The sequence below is a fragment of the Rhinopithecus roxellana genome, chromosome 8 (assembly GCF_007565055.1).
Source record: "Rhinopithecus roxellana isolate Shanxi Qingling chromosome 8, ASM756505v1, whole genome shotgun sequence".
Taxonomy (NCBI): domain Eukaryota; kingdom Metazoa; phylum Chordata; class Mammalia; order Primates; family Cercopithecidae; genus Rhinopithecus; species Rhinopithecus roxellana.
The window spans coordinates 108,078,023-108,095,829 of NC_044556.1; the positions used below are offsets into that span (position 1 = coordinate 108,078,023).

The window sequence follows — 17,807 nt, forward strand, 5'->3', positions numbered from 1 at the left end:
GGAGCATAATACATACCTCACAATGTTGTGGTGAAGATAAAATGAGAAAACATATGTGAAAGGGCTTGATACACAGTAACACTCCAAGAAAGGCTGGTTTCCTCATTTCCCTCTTTTTTCCCCTCAGTACCTGGTACAGTGTTGAGAACACAATAATCCTCAATAAAAACTTTCTAAATATTCATTAGAATTTAGACTTCCTAAAAAACATATTTAAACATTAATTTTGATGACTCCCATGCTTCCAATTTGTGTTACTTTAAGTCAAACACATACACACAAGGTAGAAATCTTCAAAATACAGTAGGTGCAAATGGTTGTTATTTGAGATGAGTAGAAAAGAAAATCAAGGAAGGAGTCAGAAGTATTTAAAAATAATTGAGTGATACTAATGATATGTAGAGTGTTCCCTTACTTAAGCACCTATCACCAAGTAATAGTTGATTGCTGACCTTCGGAAAAGTTGAGTGAGAGAGAAGAGGGGGAAGGCAGATACAGAGGAGAAGAAGGAGGGAAAAAGAATGGAATAAAGGAAGGTGGTCATGCTGGAATCTCTTCTATGTCCTCAATATAAACTACTGAAGCTGGTAACTACTTGCCTGCTTTCCTTTAAAAACAATCCCCATTGCATCCTCCACCTTTCATAAAAGCAATAATCTAGGAAGCAAATTACCTTTAATTTTTCCTCCAATGGATGGGATCCTCTTCAACCAGTCAGAAAAATACTGAAGGATTGTATTACTTTAAGAAAAAAACAACTTCTGACTAAAAAGGGAATAGCAATAGTTGCACGGGTCTTTCTCAGCCTGCAGCAACTTTGTCTTCCAAAGGCCAGGGTTTCAAGAATTTGGTCTATACCCCATTCCTCTTGCCCTCACCCCAAACTCTTCACTCTGATCCAATGGTGTGAGATCTTATTTATGTATTTATTTATGTATTTATTTAGCAATCAATATATGCTAATTGAATACTCTTTTTTTGTATTAATGTTTTTTACATTTTTTTTTTATTATACTTTAAGTTCTGGGGTACATGTGCAGAACGTGCAGGTTGGTTACATAGGTATACACGGGCCATGGTGGTTTGCTGTATCCATCAACCTGTCATCTACATTAGGTATTTCTCCTAATGCTATCCCTCCCCTAATCCCCTACCCCTCAACAAACCCTGGTGTGTGATGTTCCCCTCCCTGTGTCCATGTGTTCTCATTGTTCAACTTCCACTTATGAGTGAGAACATGCGGTGTTTGGTTTTCTGTTCCTGTGACAGTTTGCTCAGAATGATGGTTTCCAGCTTCATCCATGTCCCTGCAAAGGACACAAACTCATCCTTTTTTATGGCTGCACAGTATTCCATGGTATATATGTACCACACTTTATTTATCCAGTCTATCATTGATGGGCATTTGGGTTGGTTCCAAGTTTTTGCTATTGTGAATAGTGCTGCAATAAACATACGTGTGCATGTGTCTTTATAGCAGAATGATTTATAATCCTTTGGGTATATACCCAGTAATGGAATTGCTGGGTCAAATGGTATTTCTAGTTCTAGATCCTTGAGGAATCGCTGCACTGTCTTCCACAATGGTTGAACTAATTTACACTTTCACCAACAGTGTAAAAGCATTCCTATTTCTCCACATCCTCTCCAGCATCTGTTGTTTCCTGACTTTTTAATGATCACCATTCTAACTGGCATGAGATGGTATCTCATTGTGTTTTGATTTGCATTTCTCTAATGATCAGTGATGATGAGCTTTTGTTCATATGTTGGTTGGCCACATAAATGTCTTCTTTTGAGTAGTGTCTGTTCATATCCTTTGTCCACTTTTTGATGAGGTTGTTTTCTTCTTGTAAAATTGTTTAAGTTCCTTGTAGATTCTGGATATTAGCCCTTTGACAGATGGATAGATTGCAAAAATTTTCTCCCATTCTGTAGGCTGCCTGTTCACTCTAATGATAGTTTCTTTTGCTGTGCAGAAGCTTTTTAGTTTAATTAAATCCCATTTGTGAATTTTGGTTTTTGTTGCCATTGCTTTTGGTGTTCTAGACATGAATTATTTGCCCATGCCTATGTCCTGAATGATATTGCCTAGGTTTTCTTCCAGGGTTTTTATGGTTTTACAGTTTTAGGGTTTTTATGGTTTTTTGGTCTCATGTTTAAGTCTTTATTCCATCTTGAGTTAATTTTTGTATAAAGTGTAAGGAAGGGGTCCAGTTTCAGTTTTCTGCATATGGCTAGCCAGTTTTCTCAACACCATTCATTAAATAGAGAGTCCTTTCCCCACTGCTTGCTTTTGTCAGGTTTGTCAAAGATCAGATGGCTGTAGATGTGTGGTGTTATTTCTGAGGCCTCTGTTCTGTTCCATTGGTCTATACCTCTGTCATGCTGTTTTGGTTACTGTAACCTTGTAGTATAGTTTGAGGTCAGGTAGCATGATGCCTCCAGCTTTGTTCTTTTCACTTAGGATTGCTTTGGCTATATGGGCTCTTTCATGCATTTCCTTTGAAAACCAGCACAAGACAAGGATGCCCTCTCTCACCACTCCTATTCAACCTAGTATTGGAAGTTCTGGCTAGGGCAATCGGGAAAGATAAAGAAATAAAGGGTATTCAAATAGGAAGAGAGGAAGTCAAATTATCTCTGTTTGCAGATGACATGATTGTATATTCAGAAAACCCCATCATCTCAGCCCCAAATCTCCTTAAGCTGATAAGTAACTTCAGCAAAGTCTCAGGATACAAAATCAATGTGCAAAAATCATAAACATTCCTATACACCAGTAACAGACAAACAGAGAGCCAAATCATGAGTGAACTCCCATTCATAATTGCTACAGAGAGAACAAAGTACCTAGGAATACAATTTACAAGGGATGTGAAGGACCTCTTCAAGGAGAACTACAAACCACTGCCCAAGGAAACAAGACAGGACACAAACAAATGGAAAAACATTCCATGCTCATGGATAGGAAGAATCAATATCGTGAAAACGGCCATGCTGCCCAAAGTAATTTATAGGTTCAATGCTATCCCCATCAAGCTACCATTGACTTTCTTCACAGAATTAGGTGTTACTTCTTTAGCCATAGTGACATCTTCTTTTTTGGTCAGAAGAAGGCCATGAGCAGGGTTTGGGAATGTACCTCACTTTGTTTAGTCGTAAGAAAGAATAGCCCTGACTAATCAAAGTCCTAGGCATTAAATGAAACTAGAAATTTTCCTCCAACCAAACAATAGCATTTGGCCTCAACTGCAAGAGATTGTTGTAACCAAGTTCTCTAAAACCTTTAAGACTCTTTAAAGAAAGCTCAGTAAAGTGGTTTCCTCCTCACTCCAATGTAATTTAGCTAAAGAAGGAAGAACGACTGCCAGTTAATTCAGCAAACATTACTAACTACCTTCTATCTTATGTTAATACTATTTGGATAGCATTTTACAATGTACAAATTGTTTTCAAATATATATATATATTTTTTGAGTCAAAGTCTTGTTCTGTCACCAAGGCTGGGGTACAGTGGCATGGTCTTGGCTCACTGCAACTTCTACTTCCCGGGTTCAAGCAATTCTCCTGCTTCAGCCCAGTAGCTGGGACTGTAGGCGTGCCCCACCAAGTCCAGCTAATTTTTTTATTTTTAGTAGAGACGGGGGTTTCATCATGTTGGCCAGGCTGGTCTCAAACTCCTGACCTCAAGTGATCCACCCACCTCAGCCTCCCAAAGTTCTAGGATTACAGGCATGAGCCACACCACCCGGCTATATGATCTCACTTGCTCCTCACTGTAAGCCTGTAAAGAAGGTATTATTAGCTCCATTGTTCAAAGATGAGCAAAATGAAAATTAGAGAAGTTATGTGATTTGCCCAAGATCACATAGCTAGTAAAGCAACAGAACCAAGTCCCAAAGTCAGGTCTTCTGACTACGAATCCAATGATGTTCCAGTATACCAGATATTATAATAAATGCTGTGGGAATTTCTTAAAATGAGTATACATGGTCACTGTCTTCTACAAGTTTACCATTCCCTTTGATTCTAAATAAGCCCCCACATTTATTCTTATATTCTGATGAAAGAGGTTCAGCAAGTAAAGACTGTAACTAAAAAGATTAGCTTGGGAATACAAATCAGGAAAGGGCTGGGAGATCATGGAAGCTACCAGAGAAGAGGAAGCAGGCTCTAAAACAGAAATCTGATCACGTCACCTGTAGTGTTATAAGGAAGGAACTATTAAAATAGTGAGATTATTTAATAAGAAACTCAGATGATACACACAAAAAGTTATGATTATAAAGGACTTAATACTGATGAAATCTTTCAGAGATGCAGAGCGTTGCCTTCACCCCTAGCAGCTGGATTTGAAACTCCTGACTGCCGCAGTCATTTCCATTAAGATGGGATACACTTTTTCTGTTTTTTTTTTTTCTTTCCACATTTGTTGTGTAATGTAAGGAAAAAGTATGAAAGAATGAACATTTTGTTGAATTTTTGTTCTTTTCAAATTGGAGTATGATTTGAATTGGAGCCTGAAGGAAATATGTGACATTGTTACATTATAATTTTCTTAAAAATGATCTCATTTTAAAATAATTTTTACAAAGGTTTTCTCCATTCCCAATTCTAAACTTGGTTTAAGGTTAAATTCTGCAAATATGTGAACATAACCCCACCTATGAAAATAGAAGCGAGAAGCAAAATTTGATTACATTTACGGTAATTCACTTTTTAAGATAAGGCAACTATTCCTTACAGTGGGATACACCTGTTAACAGACGTAACTTTCCATTTGTCTAACAATGTGATAGCATAAAGAAAAAACAAGTATCTAAGGTGATAGATTTATCAATTACCTTGATTTCATTATATGAATATATCAAATAATCACATGTACCTGAAAATATGTACATCTAATACGTATCAATTAAAAATGTTTTTTAAATAAAGTAAATCAAGAAAAAAAAAGAAAGTACCAAATCAAATGATTAAATGATCTAAAAATCATTAAAAAACACAGGGTTAGGAATTTTGTATGTAATTAAACCGGACTAGAATATAGCAATGTATGTCAAGAAGAAAATGTATAGAACATTAAAAAGTAACAGAAAAAGAAGAATGAAAAGATACAAGGTATAAACAGAGTTATTATTTGGGCAAGAGTTTAATTGCGGATATATATTAAAAAATAATTCAGCTTCTCCTTGTCAAAAATGGAGAACATCTGAAATTTTTCTAAGCAAAGAGAATGGTAGTTGCAAAGGAACTTTTTTTGGAGATGAATCTATCCTATGTATTGCTTCCAAATATTCCAGAAAAGATAATATTTGAAGGTAAGAGCTTGATTAGGAGACTTAACATAATCCAGAAAGGAAGTGATGAAGAACTGAGCTAGGATGGTAGCAGAGAGACTGAAAAGGATGAGGACTAAATAGTATCTTGCTGATTGACTCACGGCCTGTTTGTTTAAGGATGTATCCCCTCCACTGCACACTATAACCAGATAGGTCCTTTAAAAAAAAAAAAGAATACTGATCTGGAAACCAGATGTTCAAAAATTTCATCACATTGAAATTCAAGACTTTCCATAATCTGATTACTAACTCTCTAACCTGAGCTTTTATTTCCCTCCAACATAAATTCTCCATTCATCTAGGATACTGCCTATACTATTCACAAAACAAGCTACTCCTTAATACTTGCCTTCATTTGTTTGCTTTTGTTGTTAACCTCACTGAGAATGTCCTCTGTCTTCCAAAAACATAATCAAATCCTCTTCTTCAGGGCTCATGTCAACCCCATCTCATGAGTATATTCTTAGTCACCCTCGCTAACACTTACCTATTGCTTCTCTCAACTTCTATGGCAGCTACTTTCTACAGAATTCATTTTGGCAATTAATCCCATTTTTCCTCCCATTGCTATATGTTCTATGTGAATGTCTTCCATAGTCAATGACAAATTCTCACATATAAAAATTTTATTATATACTCCTTTCACTATCAGGTATGGGTATAATGATCAATCAACACTTCAAAAGTGAATTATTCTGATCTCTCATAATTCATGTACATTTATATAGTATACACTTACATAGCTTACAGCTTTTCTAGAATTACAAGGTTACTATTCTAGGTTGTATAATCTGTTACACAAGACTAAGAATCAAGTAATAAGTTTTTTCTGTATCCCCACGTATTAGAAGCATTAATAGGAATCAACTGACTTTTCTACATATTTAAAATCTCTGTAAATAATATTTAAAGATTTTTTTTTTTTTTAAAGGCACAGGGTCTCTCTATGCTGCCCAGGCCGGTCTCAAATGATCCTCCCACCTTAGCCACCCAAGTAGCTGGGATGAGATAAAGATGTTCGTTAGTAGGTTTAAGTCCCATAAATTCCTTACTTTCAAAGACAGAAAAGTAGGTTAGAGAGTAAATATTTTGGTCATGCACAGTGGCTCATGCCTATAATCCTAGCACTTTGGGAGGCCAAGGTGTGCATCACTTGATGAGTCCAGGAGTTCAAGACCAACCTGAACAAAATGGTGAAACCCTGTCTCTATAAAAAATTGGCCAGGTGAGGTGGCACGCAGCTGTAGTCCCCACTACTCAGGAGGCTGAGGTGGGAGATCACTTAAGCTTGGGAGATTCAGGCTAGAGAGAGCTGTAATTATGCCACTGTACTCCAGCCTGAGTGATAGAGTGAGATCTTGTCTTAAAAAAAACAAAGTTAAAGAAGAAAGAAAAAAAGTAAATATTTCATTTCATCTTTTAAAATTGGGCTTACAAATGCAGAATGACCTATATTTTAAGAAGGGACTGAAGAAAGGTTTCAGAGAAGAAAAGAATATTGTCAGGATGGGGCAATATTTGCAGCACAGAATAAGGCAGAACTCTAGGAGAGGCTTCTTACGACACAGGCTGGCACTTCTCCCACCCCACCACAGAGAGTAAGAAGGAATTCATCAGAAGTAGCATAAGCCCCAGACATACGGGCAAATGCACATGTCCTCCATGTGGGAACTATTCCCACTTTGGCACTGAGCAAGCTAGTAAACTCAAGAGAAGTTCATATAAATTGTCAAAATGTTAGCAAGACCATGACTCCTGGATAGACAAACTGTTTTACTCAAAGTAAAATAAAATGCAGCCCTGAGACAATGTATGTATCCTATATTATCTTTTAAAGTGCATGTTTCTTGTGTATAGATTATCTCAATCTACAATCCTCAGAAATCCATCAAACAATAATTTTGATTAGAGATGTACTATGCTTGCAAACCCTTGTTTTTACTTATATTTCTGTAGCATTACATTGGCAGCTACACATGAATAGTTCATATGTGATCCACCCAAAGAAGGGTGAACATCAAATACTGCTATCCACATTCTGTAGGGCTTGTGCAGTTTCCATTCTCCACGCCAAGATACCTAGTAATTTCAGTGTTGGAAATGGGGCCCAAAATCAGGTCTCATCACTGTAAATCTACGGAAAATGTCATAATATGGGGGTGGGGGAGGGAGTAATATTTAAATGATAGTCAAGACATGTGAGTTTTATTCTTGATACTTAACTACCACTACCTAGTAAGGCAACCTTAAAAGTATCACTAAATTTCTAAAGGCTTCATTTTTCTCACCTAAAAAAGGAGAAATCTGGACTAGATGTTTCAGACATTCACTTAAAAACAGTTATTAAGTCATAAAATATAGGCACTAGGAGATATGACATAAATAAGACTAAGTTCTTTCCCCTAAAATAACTTGCTGGTCAGTGAATGAGACATGCACAGGAACAAGATAACCAAGAAACAACGTGTTAACAACAGAAGACAACAGATTTTAAAAGGGCAGAGAGGAGTAATTTAGCAAGGAATAGGGACGGGAATTAAAATCTGAATTAAGTCTTAGAAGACAGAAAATTATCCAGGCAAACAGAGGACCAAAGGACATTCCAATCAAAGGGAACAGCATAAACAAAGCCTCAGAGTGGAAAAGCAGCACAGGTTGTAAAGGGAATTATAAACAGTTCAGTATTGTTGATATATAATTGTAGAGCAGAAGAGAGATGTTGCAAGAGTTGAAAGTAGAGGCCAGATTGAAGAGATCTATGATGCATTAAGGAAGCTTAACTTGGCCGGGCGCGGTGGCTCAAGCCTGTCATCCCAGCACTTTGGGAGGCCGAGACAGGCGGATCATGAGGTCAGGAGATCGAGACCATCCTGGCTAATACGGTGAAACCCCGTCTCTACTAAAAAATACAAAAAAAAAACTAGCCGGGCGACGAGGCGGGCACCTGTAGTCCCAGCTACTCGGGAGGCTGAGACAGGAGAATGGCGTGAACCCGGGAGGCGGAGCTTGCAGTGAGCTGAGAGCCGGCCACTGCACTCCAGCCTGGGCGGCAGAGCAAGACTCCGTCTCAAAAAAAAAAAAAAAAAGGAAGCTTAACTTTATCCAGTAGGCAATGATGATCCAAGGCAGGGCTTTCACAGGGGAATGGCATAGTTATGATATAATTTTACAAAGATCACTTTGACACCCATGTGAAGAAAGAGTATGAGTGGTACAAACTAGAAATAGAGAAGCTAGTTAAGAATCGACGAGGCCTCATCATATCTGTGGTGATTACAGAAAAGGATAATAGGTTCAAGAAATATGCAAAATCAGCAGGACTAGAAATGGATTGGGAGTGGGGTAAGGATGTGAAGGAGAAAACCATGTTTTTGATCAGGCAAAGACAGAACTCAGATACTGAGTATAAAGGAAGAAACAGACAAAACTATCTTAAGTTTAGCTTAGGACACACCCGGTCAAAAAATATCTAGGTATAGATGTCCAACAGCCAACTGAACAGAGTAACCTAATGCTCAGGAGAGAGGTCCAGTCTAGAAATTTAAGTGTGGGAGTAAGCTGCAGAGAAGGTTGTAACTGAAATCCCAAAAGTCAAGGTGTCCGCGCAAGGGAAGGTACAAAGTGTGAAGGGTCTTCCACCAGAACCCTGTTAAATACCAGAATTGTGCATTAGCCTAAGGGGTGGGGGGAACAGGAGAGAGGTATACCCCAGAACACAGTGGTGAGAGTAGTCACTCCAAGAAGGAGATGTATATCAACAGTATAAAATGCAGCCCAGATACAAATCCAGGAAAAATAACAACTGAAAAATGTCTACCAGATTTACTGACAGGGTTCATGACATGATCTCCCAAAAGACAGCACCTTAGCATTTGAGAAAACAGCAAAAGCAGAAAGGTCATTCTTACCGTCCTCTCATCCTTCTCACCTGAGACAGGTCATAAAACTTGGCAATAATTTTTTTACCTTCCCCTGAAATACGTCATAAGATCCCCATATGAGAGATATCCACCCTATACCCAGAGGAAAGGAATATCCTTATTTCTGAAGAAACAGGGACAGAGAAAAGAATCTGACAAACAAGACTTACTAAGTTCCCTTCAGTTTATTACCATTATAATGCCTTAGTCCCTGTGACTATCCACCTCTTCATCAACCCTAAGCATAAAAATACACAAGTTTGGCCAGGCACGGTGGCTCACTCCTGTAATTCCAGCACTTTGGGAAGCTGAGACAGGTGGATTACCTGAAGTCAGGAGTTTGAGACCAGCCTTAGTTTGAGACCTACTAAGGTTTGAGACCTTAGTAGAGATGAAACCCCATCTCTACTAAAAAAAAAAAAAAATACAAAAATTAGTCAGGCATGGTGGTGTGCGCCTGTAATCCCAGCTACTTGAGAGGCCCTGGGCGACAGAGTGAGACTATCTTAAAAAAAAAAAAAAAAAAAAAAAAAAACAGTTTATGTGTGTTTGTTTGGGTCTTCAATTCCAAAGGCTGCATTGTCACATAAAAGTTTTATTACTTAAATTTTGTGTTATTCTCTTGTTAATCTTCCTTTTGTTATAGGAGCCTCAGCCATGAACCTAAAATAGGAAGAAAAGATATTTCTCTTCCCCTACATTAGCAATTAACTGGTCACTCAATAATTTATTATAAGTAGTTTCAATCAAGTGAGTAAGGGAGGAAGCTAGACTGCAGTGAGATACGAAGTGAAAACAATGAGTATAAGACTAGCTTTTTGAAAAACTTAAATCAGGAGGGAAGCAATTCAAAATTTAATTAAGATTGAAAGTTCTCAAGCCCCTTACAGCTCTCGTACTCTGTTTTTTTCCATATAGATAAAAAGCCTATTTTTGTAAAATTTCATTAAAACCCATATTGATTAAATATGAAATAGTATCTTTAATTATCAGAAAAACAAGGGACTCGAATTGTAGCTAGCAAAGGGATACATATGTATATATGTATATACATATATGTATATATACGTGTGTATATATATAAAAAAACATTTCCCAACATATCTTAGAAATACCTTGTAAAATTATCTTTTTAAAAATGCACTAAAGGGGGCTAGCTAGGGCAAAGGGAAAAGCAACAGTGAAGTAACCCTCTCTTGCACCAACTGTTCTTTCCTTAATTCCTCATAAAGACATTCTTCATTGCCCTCTGCCTGGAATATCCTTCTTCTCTGTTTTAATTTGCTTAACTCCTACTCACTCTTCAAGGACCTGCTCAAAGTCCACCTCAGAGAATCACAGAATGTCAGGGAGAAAAAGGGCCTTACAAATCCACTGAATCCAAATGTTTCTAACATGCTGATGAAGAAACTAAATACAGATCAGTTTCAGAGAATAACCTGCCCAAGGTCCTATTATGTGTAGCTTAAGGCCAGGTTGGAATTTGAACTTCTTCAACTAGTACCCATTTCGGTAGACCCATTACTTCCTCACGTAATTGTTATTTACAGAATTTAAGACTGCAGTAAGTCAAGCGTTAGTGATAATCAATTTTTAAAAATTTATTTAGTGTAACATCCATGTTACTAATACTTTTGAAAACTAAGGAGCTGACCTACAACTTACTTGTTAGTTTGAGTCAACTACCTACAGCTACTTGATTATACAAGATTACAGATGTCAAATAATATTTATTTCGTGGATAAATAAGCTGACTGTCAGTCACTAAATAGGATCCTTCCCCAAGAGTGCAGCATTTATTTCAGCCTCTGCCAGTGGAAGTGTTGGAGCAGATGTTGGCAGACTGTGACATACAGTATGTCTTTAAAACTCGTTGGGGTGTGAAATTTCATAAGGTCAAAAAATGCTGCATTTTGATCAGCAGATACAAGAATTCTGTACTTTTATAAATTATTTCAGAAAAACCAATAACATTTGCTGGTAAAATAGATAAACTAAAAAGCTACACTGGCTTTAGGTAGGGCATTGAGATAATATATGCTGCTTATGTTCTAAAAGCTAATTTCTATCACTTTAAAGCAAATGCTCACCCAAAAAGTCTTTAAAATGAAAATGTGTTCTTAAGTCAATACAAAATACAATATATTATTTCAGTTGACAATAGGGTTTAAAAAATAATTTTCTATTGAAAGAAAGCCATTATTATCTAATGAGCATTTTGGTGGAAAAGAAGATGTTTTTCTTAACACATATACTTCACAGTGATCTCATTTAAAAAAATATCTATATAAGAATCCACTGATATAAACAGAGAAAGGCTGTTTTTTTTTTTTAAGTTAGTATCCATATCGTTCAAATGACTTCACAAATCTTTTAACCCTTTGGTTTATTGTTTCATCTTTTTCTTAAAAAAAAAAAAAAAAACAGTAGCCATTCTAACCCACTAACAAGGGCTAACCTGAATAAAACAATAGGAGTAAAAAAAGATCAGGGCTTTTATAATGGTAAAATAATAATACAAATAAAAATATTTGTAATATTCAAAGACTTATTTTCTTGAATTTTTTGTTATATTATTGCATTTTTTAGCTTCAAATATCCCTTGTATCTTTTTTCCCCCAAATGTGGCTAATAGATAACATATAACCAAAATCAAAATTAAGGATATTATCTCAGTAAAGATTTTAGCTTATTAATACAGACTAGCCAGATCTTAACACAAGTTTATTTAACTTAACGTAATTTAAAACACTTTAACAGTGTTTTAACACTTTAACACTTTAACAAAGAACACTTTAACAAAGAAAGATTCTCTCATTGATTAATTAGTAAATTTGAAAAGTCAGAAGAGCCTGGTAATAACATAACAATAATAATCATTGTCATTATCATCATTGTCATGTTTCAGTTTATTTTGTGCTATGTTCATGCAAATACAAAATTTCTAAGTAAGTTTTAAACATTTTTGCTAGATATTTGTAAGGAAGAAAAATTTACGAACATAAAATCTACCCAGAAGATGATTTCTAACATAAATCACCTGTTTCTCATCACACAATCAAAAGAGCTAAGATTATGACAGGAAACTGATTAAAATGCATTAAGTACCACAACATCTTATAACCATGCTAAATCTAACAACCAAGTTCAAAGGTCCTTGTTTTTATTTTATAAAGAAAAACTTGAAGTATATATTTGGGGAATTATATTTATCGCATTCAAGTTCTACATAAAAATATTAAATTCTACTGCATTGTATAAGACCAAATATTATCGATAACCTCTATGGTAAGGAATTGAAATTCTATCAAAGCTGGAAATTTCTCTATTAAATATAAACCCAAACTTTTTCACAGGTTTCTCATATATCTTAAGATATTTGACACATAAAATCATAAAAATAAATAAATACAAGGTGAATCAACAATTATAATTAACTTACTTGCCACTGAAAAGTTGTTGAGGGGATAAGGTAAATCCACATCTTGAGGTTTCTCTTTATATCCTATGAATGAGCCATCTGTCTTCAAAAGGAAATATCTTGGCCTCCAGTTTTTTATATATTCTCCTACATGAGGAAAGCACGCATGTTAATGCTGAAAAAAATGAACAGCAGCTTTTATGCAAAAAATAAATTATGGTACAATATATGTCCTACAACACTGGCCTCCAAAAATTTAGTTACGCAATTTTCTTTTAACTTAGCTTACAAAAGAAAATACATAAGCCTACAATTAAGATTCAATAAAAACCCAAACATGCTTTGTTTTTAATGATTTCACACTTTGATAATTCATTTGCACCATTATTCCTTCAGAGAATCATCTGAGTACACATTTTGTTCAGTTTTTCATTTTATCAGATGGTTGTCAGAGTGTATTTTCAGCTGCTTTACAAAGCCTTGGTAAATCATCCACACAATATCAATGAATTTCCATTAAAAACACTTATCATAAGAGGGGCAAGAAATAGATGTTTCTCTTCCACTAATTGTGCCTTTTTTTCAAAAAAGAAAGAAAGAAGTCTATTTTCATTAATAAATCTTGACTATAACTTATTTAAGCAAAATTTTATTGTTCTTCATAGAAAAATAACCTTTTTGCAATGCTGTACTTAAGAAAACGAAAGAACATGGGTTAACAGGGCTTTAAACGATATGCAGACTCACACATACACAAACATAACAACTATTAATATATGGTACAGTGTCAAGTACATAATAGTCAATAAATGTATACTTTATTAGAACTTAATATAAGGTACCACCTAGCCACCAAAATACACATTTTTAGCAACCACACTACCATTTGCTTACCTACTAAAGGACAACTTCTAATTTTAAGCAACAGAGGTGCTCCATGATGCTACAAGAGCTAGAAGGCTATCTGGTATTGATTCGGTTCTCTACTGGTTATTTCTACCTGCTGATTAAATCTCAAATGCTTAGGCAAAGAATTACAAAAAAATTGAAGACAGTTCAATTTTCCCTATAAATCAGCTTCTTCCTGTGACCCAAACTCAAACCCAACATCTGACGGTTCCCCTCATCAGAGGTCAATACTGCCATCAAAAGTCTCTCTGATTGAGCCCAATTGAACCCTTAATATGTTATATCTACCCTTCTGTTAAAACTGTTTTTCCCCACTCCACTCATTACCCACTTCCATCCTAATGTATCTATCACCTCCAGATTAATCTTGTGTATACCACTTTATCACTTTTCTGCTCAAAATATCCTGTGACTCCTTACTACTTACTGTAAAGTGCAGTCTCTTACCATAAAGTGTAATCCAAATATTTTACTATAAAAGGCACTCTCACCCCAACATGTATTTCAGATGTGGAATCATTCCTCTCAATCAGCAATTCTTAAACTTCTTATCTTAGAACCTCTTTATACCCTTAAATATTACTTACAGCACCAACAAATTTTGTAGATTTTTATCTATGTTTACTGTATTTGAAATTGAAAATATTTTACAAATTTTTACTTCATTTGAAAATAAATGTATTACATATAACAAATAATACATTTTTATAAAAAATAACTATTTTCTAAAAACAAAAAGAAGAAAGAAAAACGCAAAGACTGGCACTGCTTTCCATTTTTACAAATCTATTTAATGTCTGGCTTAATAGAAGACAGCTGAATTTTCTTAACTGTTCATGCCTTCAAACTGTTGCAGTATGTTGTTTTGGTTTAAATTTAGGGGGAAAAATCTGGTTCAAACAGATATGAAGCTGAAAAAGGGAAAAATATTCAGATAGTTATGGATATCATTCTTTGATACTACACCAGAATTCAACAAGGGATAGTTTCTAAAAGGTTAGTTGCAATGTAGAATTTGAAACTTTATCAATGAACTTTCTGTACTGTTATGTGAAAATCCATTGATCTATATTGGACTTTGAATGAATCTGTAACACTGTATATAATTGTATAACATTATGCATTGGTCACATAGAAAACACTGGCTTATCGTGCTATGCTGATCTTCCTAATGTTGACACATTTCATTATACAATCACATTTGTTATCAATACCAGTCTCATGAAAAAAGTAAACATTGGAAAGCTGACAAGCTCATGACAACAGATCTGTTTTCCCAAATTTAATCTTTGCTTAAAAGCTCAATTTCCATCAGTGACAGCATATACTGTCAGTTGTTTTCCTTGCAGTGATAATTCTCCACATGCCCAAGCTGGTACCTACCACTTAATGCTCACTCATGATTTATTAAACAAAAGAATAAATAGAGGATATGTAGATCAGTGTCTTCCACATAAGTAGGTAAGGGCAAAAAAGAAATTTAAAGAAAAAAGAAAAAAAAGTGATGCCCCTCTTCACTTCATTTTACTGAAAAAATATGGCCCTAATATTAATAAGCACATGACTTAATAAGCCAAATTTATAAAACTAGAATGCCTAATACACAATTCCCATGTTGAAAAATAAAATAATTCCTAATTGCTCTTATTTTTCCATTTATTCCCATATAAAATTCAAAATCATTAGGTATTAATTCTCCAATTAATGACATATTTAGACTTCAAATGATGTACAGCAATAAGAGATTTATACTGGTACAATATGCTTTAACTCTGTCAAGGTAAATAACAATAGTTTAATAATTATACCAAAGATAAAATGAAACAAATCCATTTGAAAAATATAAAAGAAAACATGGAATAACACCATTTATTCTTATTTTAAAATAGTACTGAATACACTTATTCAAGAAATGTAAAATTAAAAGAAATCAAATTTTCAATTCTAAGCATAATTTTCCTCTGTACATCCTCGGATGAAAAACACAAAAACATCATTATATAAATCTTATATTGTTTTTATTAGGCCAATTTTTTAATTTTTAAAATATTTCCTGTGATCTATAGCAGGACTTCTGGTTGCCAAAAAGCTATTTAAAAATAAATGTATTATGCATCCTTTAAACATAATACACTATGCCAAGACAGTGATATACTCACTCACATAGAAAAAAAATTTAAAGGTAAAAATTTCCCTTCTCGCTTAAAAAAAGTATTATTTCTCACAAACTTTCAAATAATTTTAAATTGAGTCAGTTAATCAACAATTATACTGTCATACTAAGCCAGAAACAGACCTCAAACTTTCTTTTTTTTTTTTTTTTTTTTGAGACGCAATCTTGCTCTGTCGCCCGGGCTGGAGTGCAGTGGCCGGCGCCGCCACCTCGCCTGGCTAGCTTTTTGTATTTTTTAGTAGAGACGGGGTTTCATCCGTGTTAGCCAGGATGGTCTCCAACTCCTGACCTCGTGATCCGCCCGTCTCGGCCTCCCAAAGTGCTGGGATTACAGGCTTGAGCCACCGCGCCCGGCCTCAAACTTTCAATGAAGACTCCTGAATCTATTTTCTTGTCATTTTGCATCTATAATACGAATGAACTTTCTGAGAAGATGCTTAGAATGCATTCATTATTAATTTGTTACAGAGGCTGGACCAAAAAAAAAAAAAAAAGACAACTTAATAGAGCTTAATTCAAGCTTAATTCAAGTATTATACCCGCTTTCAGGTGCCTAACTGTTCAAAAAGGAACCGAACACTTCGTCTGTAGCTCAGAAGTTGAGGCAGTGAGAGTTCAGATAAGGCACGTGTTGTCAGGTTGTTCTAAAATATGGACAGAAAGTCCTAGCTTTTATGAGGCTAAGTACCCAGAACAAAGTACCCTCCCTGCCACCAATCCTTTTAAGACGGACTGCTAAAAGTCAATCTTATATTTTAAACACAGAATTTGTATCTAAGTTTACACATGATGCATTAAACCCAAATTGCATCGTACTTTTATGTTTATGGTCCATAGGTTTCAACTAATTTAAAACACAACCTGGTTATAATGGAAAGTCTTGCCAAAAAAGAAGCATTTATGATGTGCCAAGTATCCCAAAGAGATTGTTCTATGGACACCCAATATACATCTAAATAGTAATGGATAGTCAAGATAAACCTTCAGCAAGCACAGCAATCACAACTGGTTAAGACTTTCAACCCAACCTCTAACCTCTTCTACTATATATATATATATATATATATATATGTATCTTAAGGGGTGCTTCCACTTCCTTCCCACACTCTTTGGCTGGAAGCTATATCTATGTTGAAGTATGCTGTTATCAATACCAAAACAAATATGTTTCCCAACAAGGACTCTGGTATACTGGCTTCTGGTAGTGAGCTGAATGGTGGACCACTGAAAGATGTATATACCCTAAACCCAGGACCTGTGAATATTACCTTATGGTAAAAAAAAAAAATGAATATTACCTTATATGGCAACACATGTGATTAACGATTAAGGATTCTGAGAAGAGGGGCTTCCCCTGGAGAATTACCTGGGTAAGCCCTAAATCCAATTACAAATGTCCTGTTAAGAGTAAATTGAACACACAGAGAAAAGGAAGGGGGAATGTGGCCACAGAAGCAAAAATTGGAACTATGGGCCAAAAGCCAAGGAGCACCTGGAGCCACCAGAAGCAAGAAGAGAAGACGAGTGGGTTCTCCCCTGGAGCCTTCTCAGGGAGTGTGAACCTGCTGACACCTTGATTTGTAACTTCTGGCCTCCAGAATTGTAGCAGAATAAATTTCTGTTGTTTTATGCCACGCACTTTTTATTAATTTGTGACAGCAGTCCTAAGAAATACAGCTCCTAAAACTATGACCAATGGCTTGCTAACAGAGCCAAAAACTACTACTTATTCATTGAGTTCTTGGCATAGGACATGTACAGATTCACAGTTAGTACCTTCCGAATGCAAAGAGGAAAATCCACATCACTACTGTAAATGGTACAGAATCCTATTTGTGAATTATGAGGGCGGAAGAAACTGTTTGCTAGAATTCATGGTTTTACTTAGTCCTAATTAACTTCAGATTCTGGACCTTTGCCACCTTTCTTACTTCACTTAATAACGTATTCCCTGTAGTTTGTTAAAACAAACGATCTCAATGGCTTTGAGTAAATTTTGGCCATAGAAAACATCCTGACTTTGCACAGCTGAGTAAAAA

General features: G+C 35.5%; 1 protein-coding gene across 4 annotated transcripts in view; it reads right to left on the bottom strand.

Moving 5' to 3' along the window:
- Window positions 1–17,807, bottom strand: part of AKT3 (AKT serine/threonine kinase 3) — a 375,054-nt gene that overhangs the window by 207,174 nt on the left and 150,073 nt on the right. For 3 of the 4 annotated variants that reach the window (XM_030935744.1, XM_030935741.1, XM_030935743.1), the window contains exon 3: window positions 12,708–12,833. The exons of the other annotated variant lie outside the window; for it this stretch is intronic. In XM_030935744.1, the coding sequence (XP_030791604.1) occupies window positions 12,708–12,833 (126 nt within the window). The remainder of the gene's footprint in view (window positions 1–12,707; window positions 12,834–17,807) is intronic. 4 annotated transcript variants of the gene reach the window in all.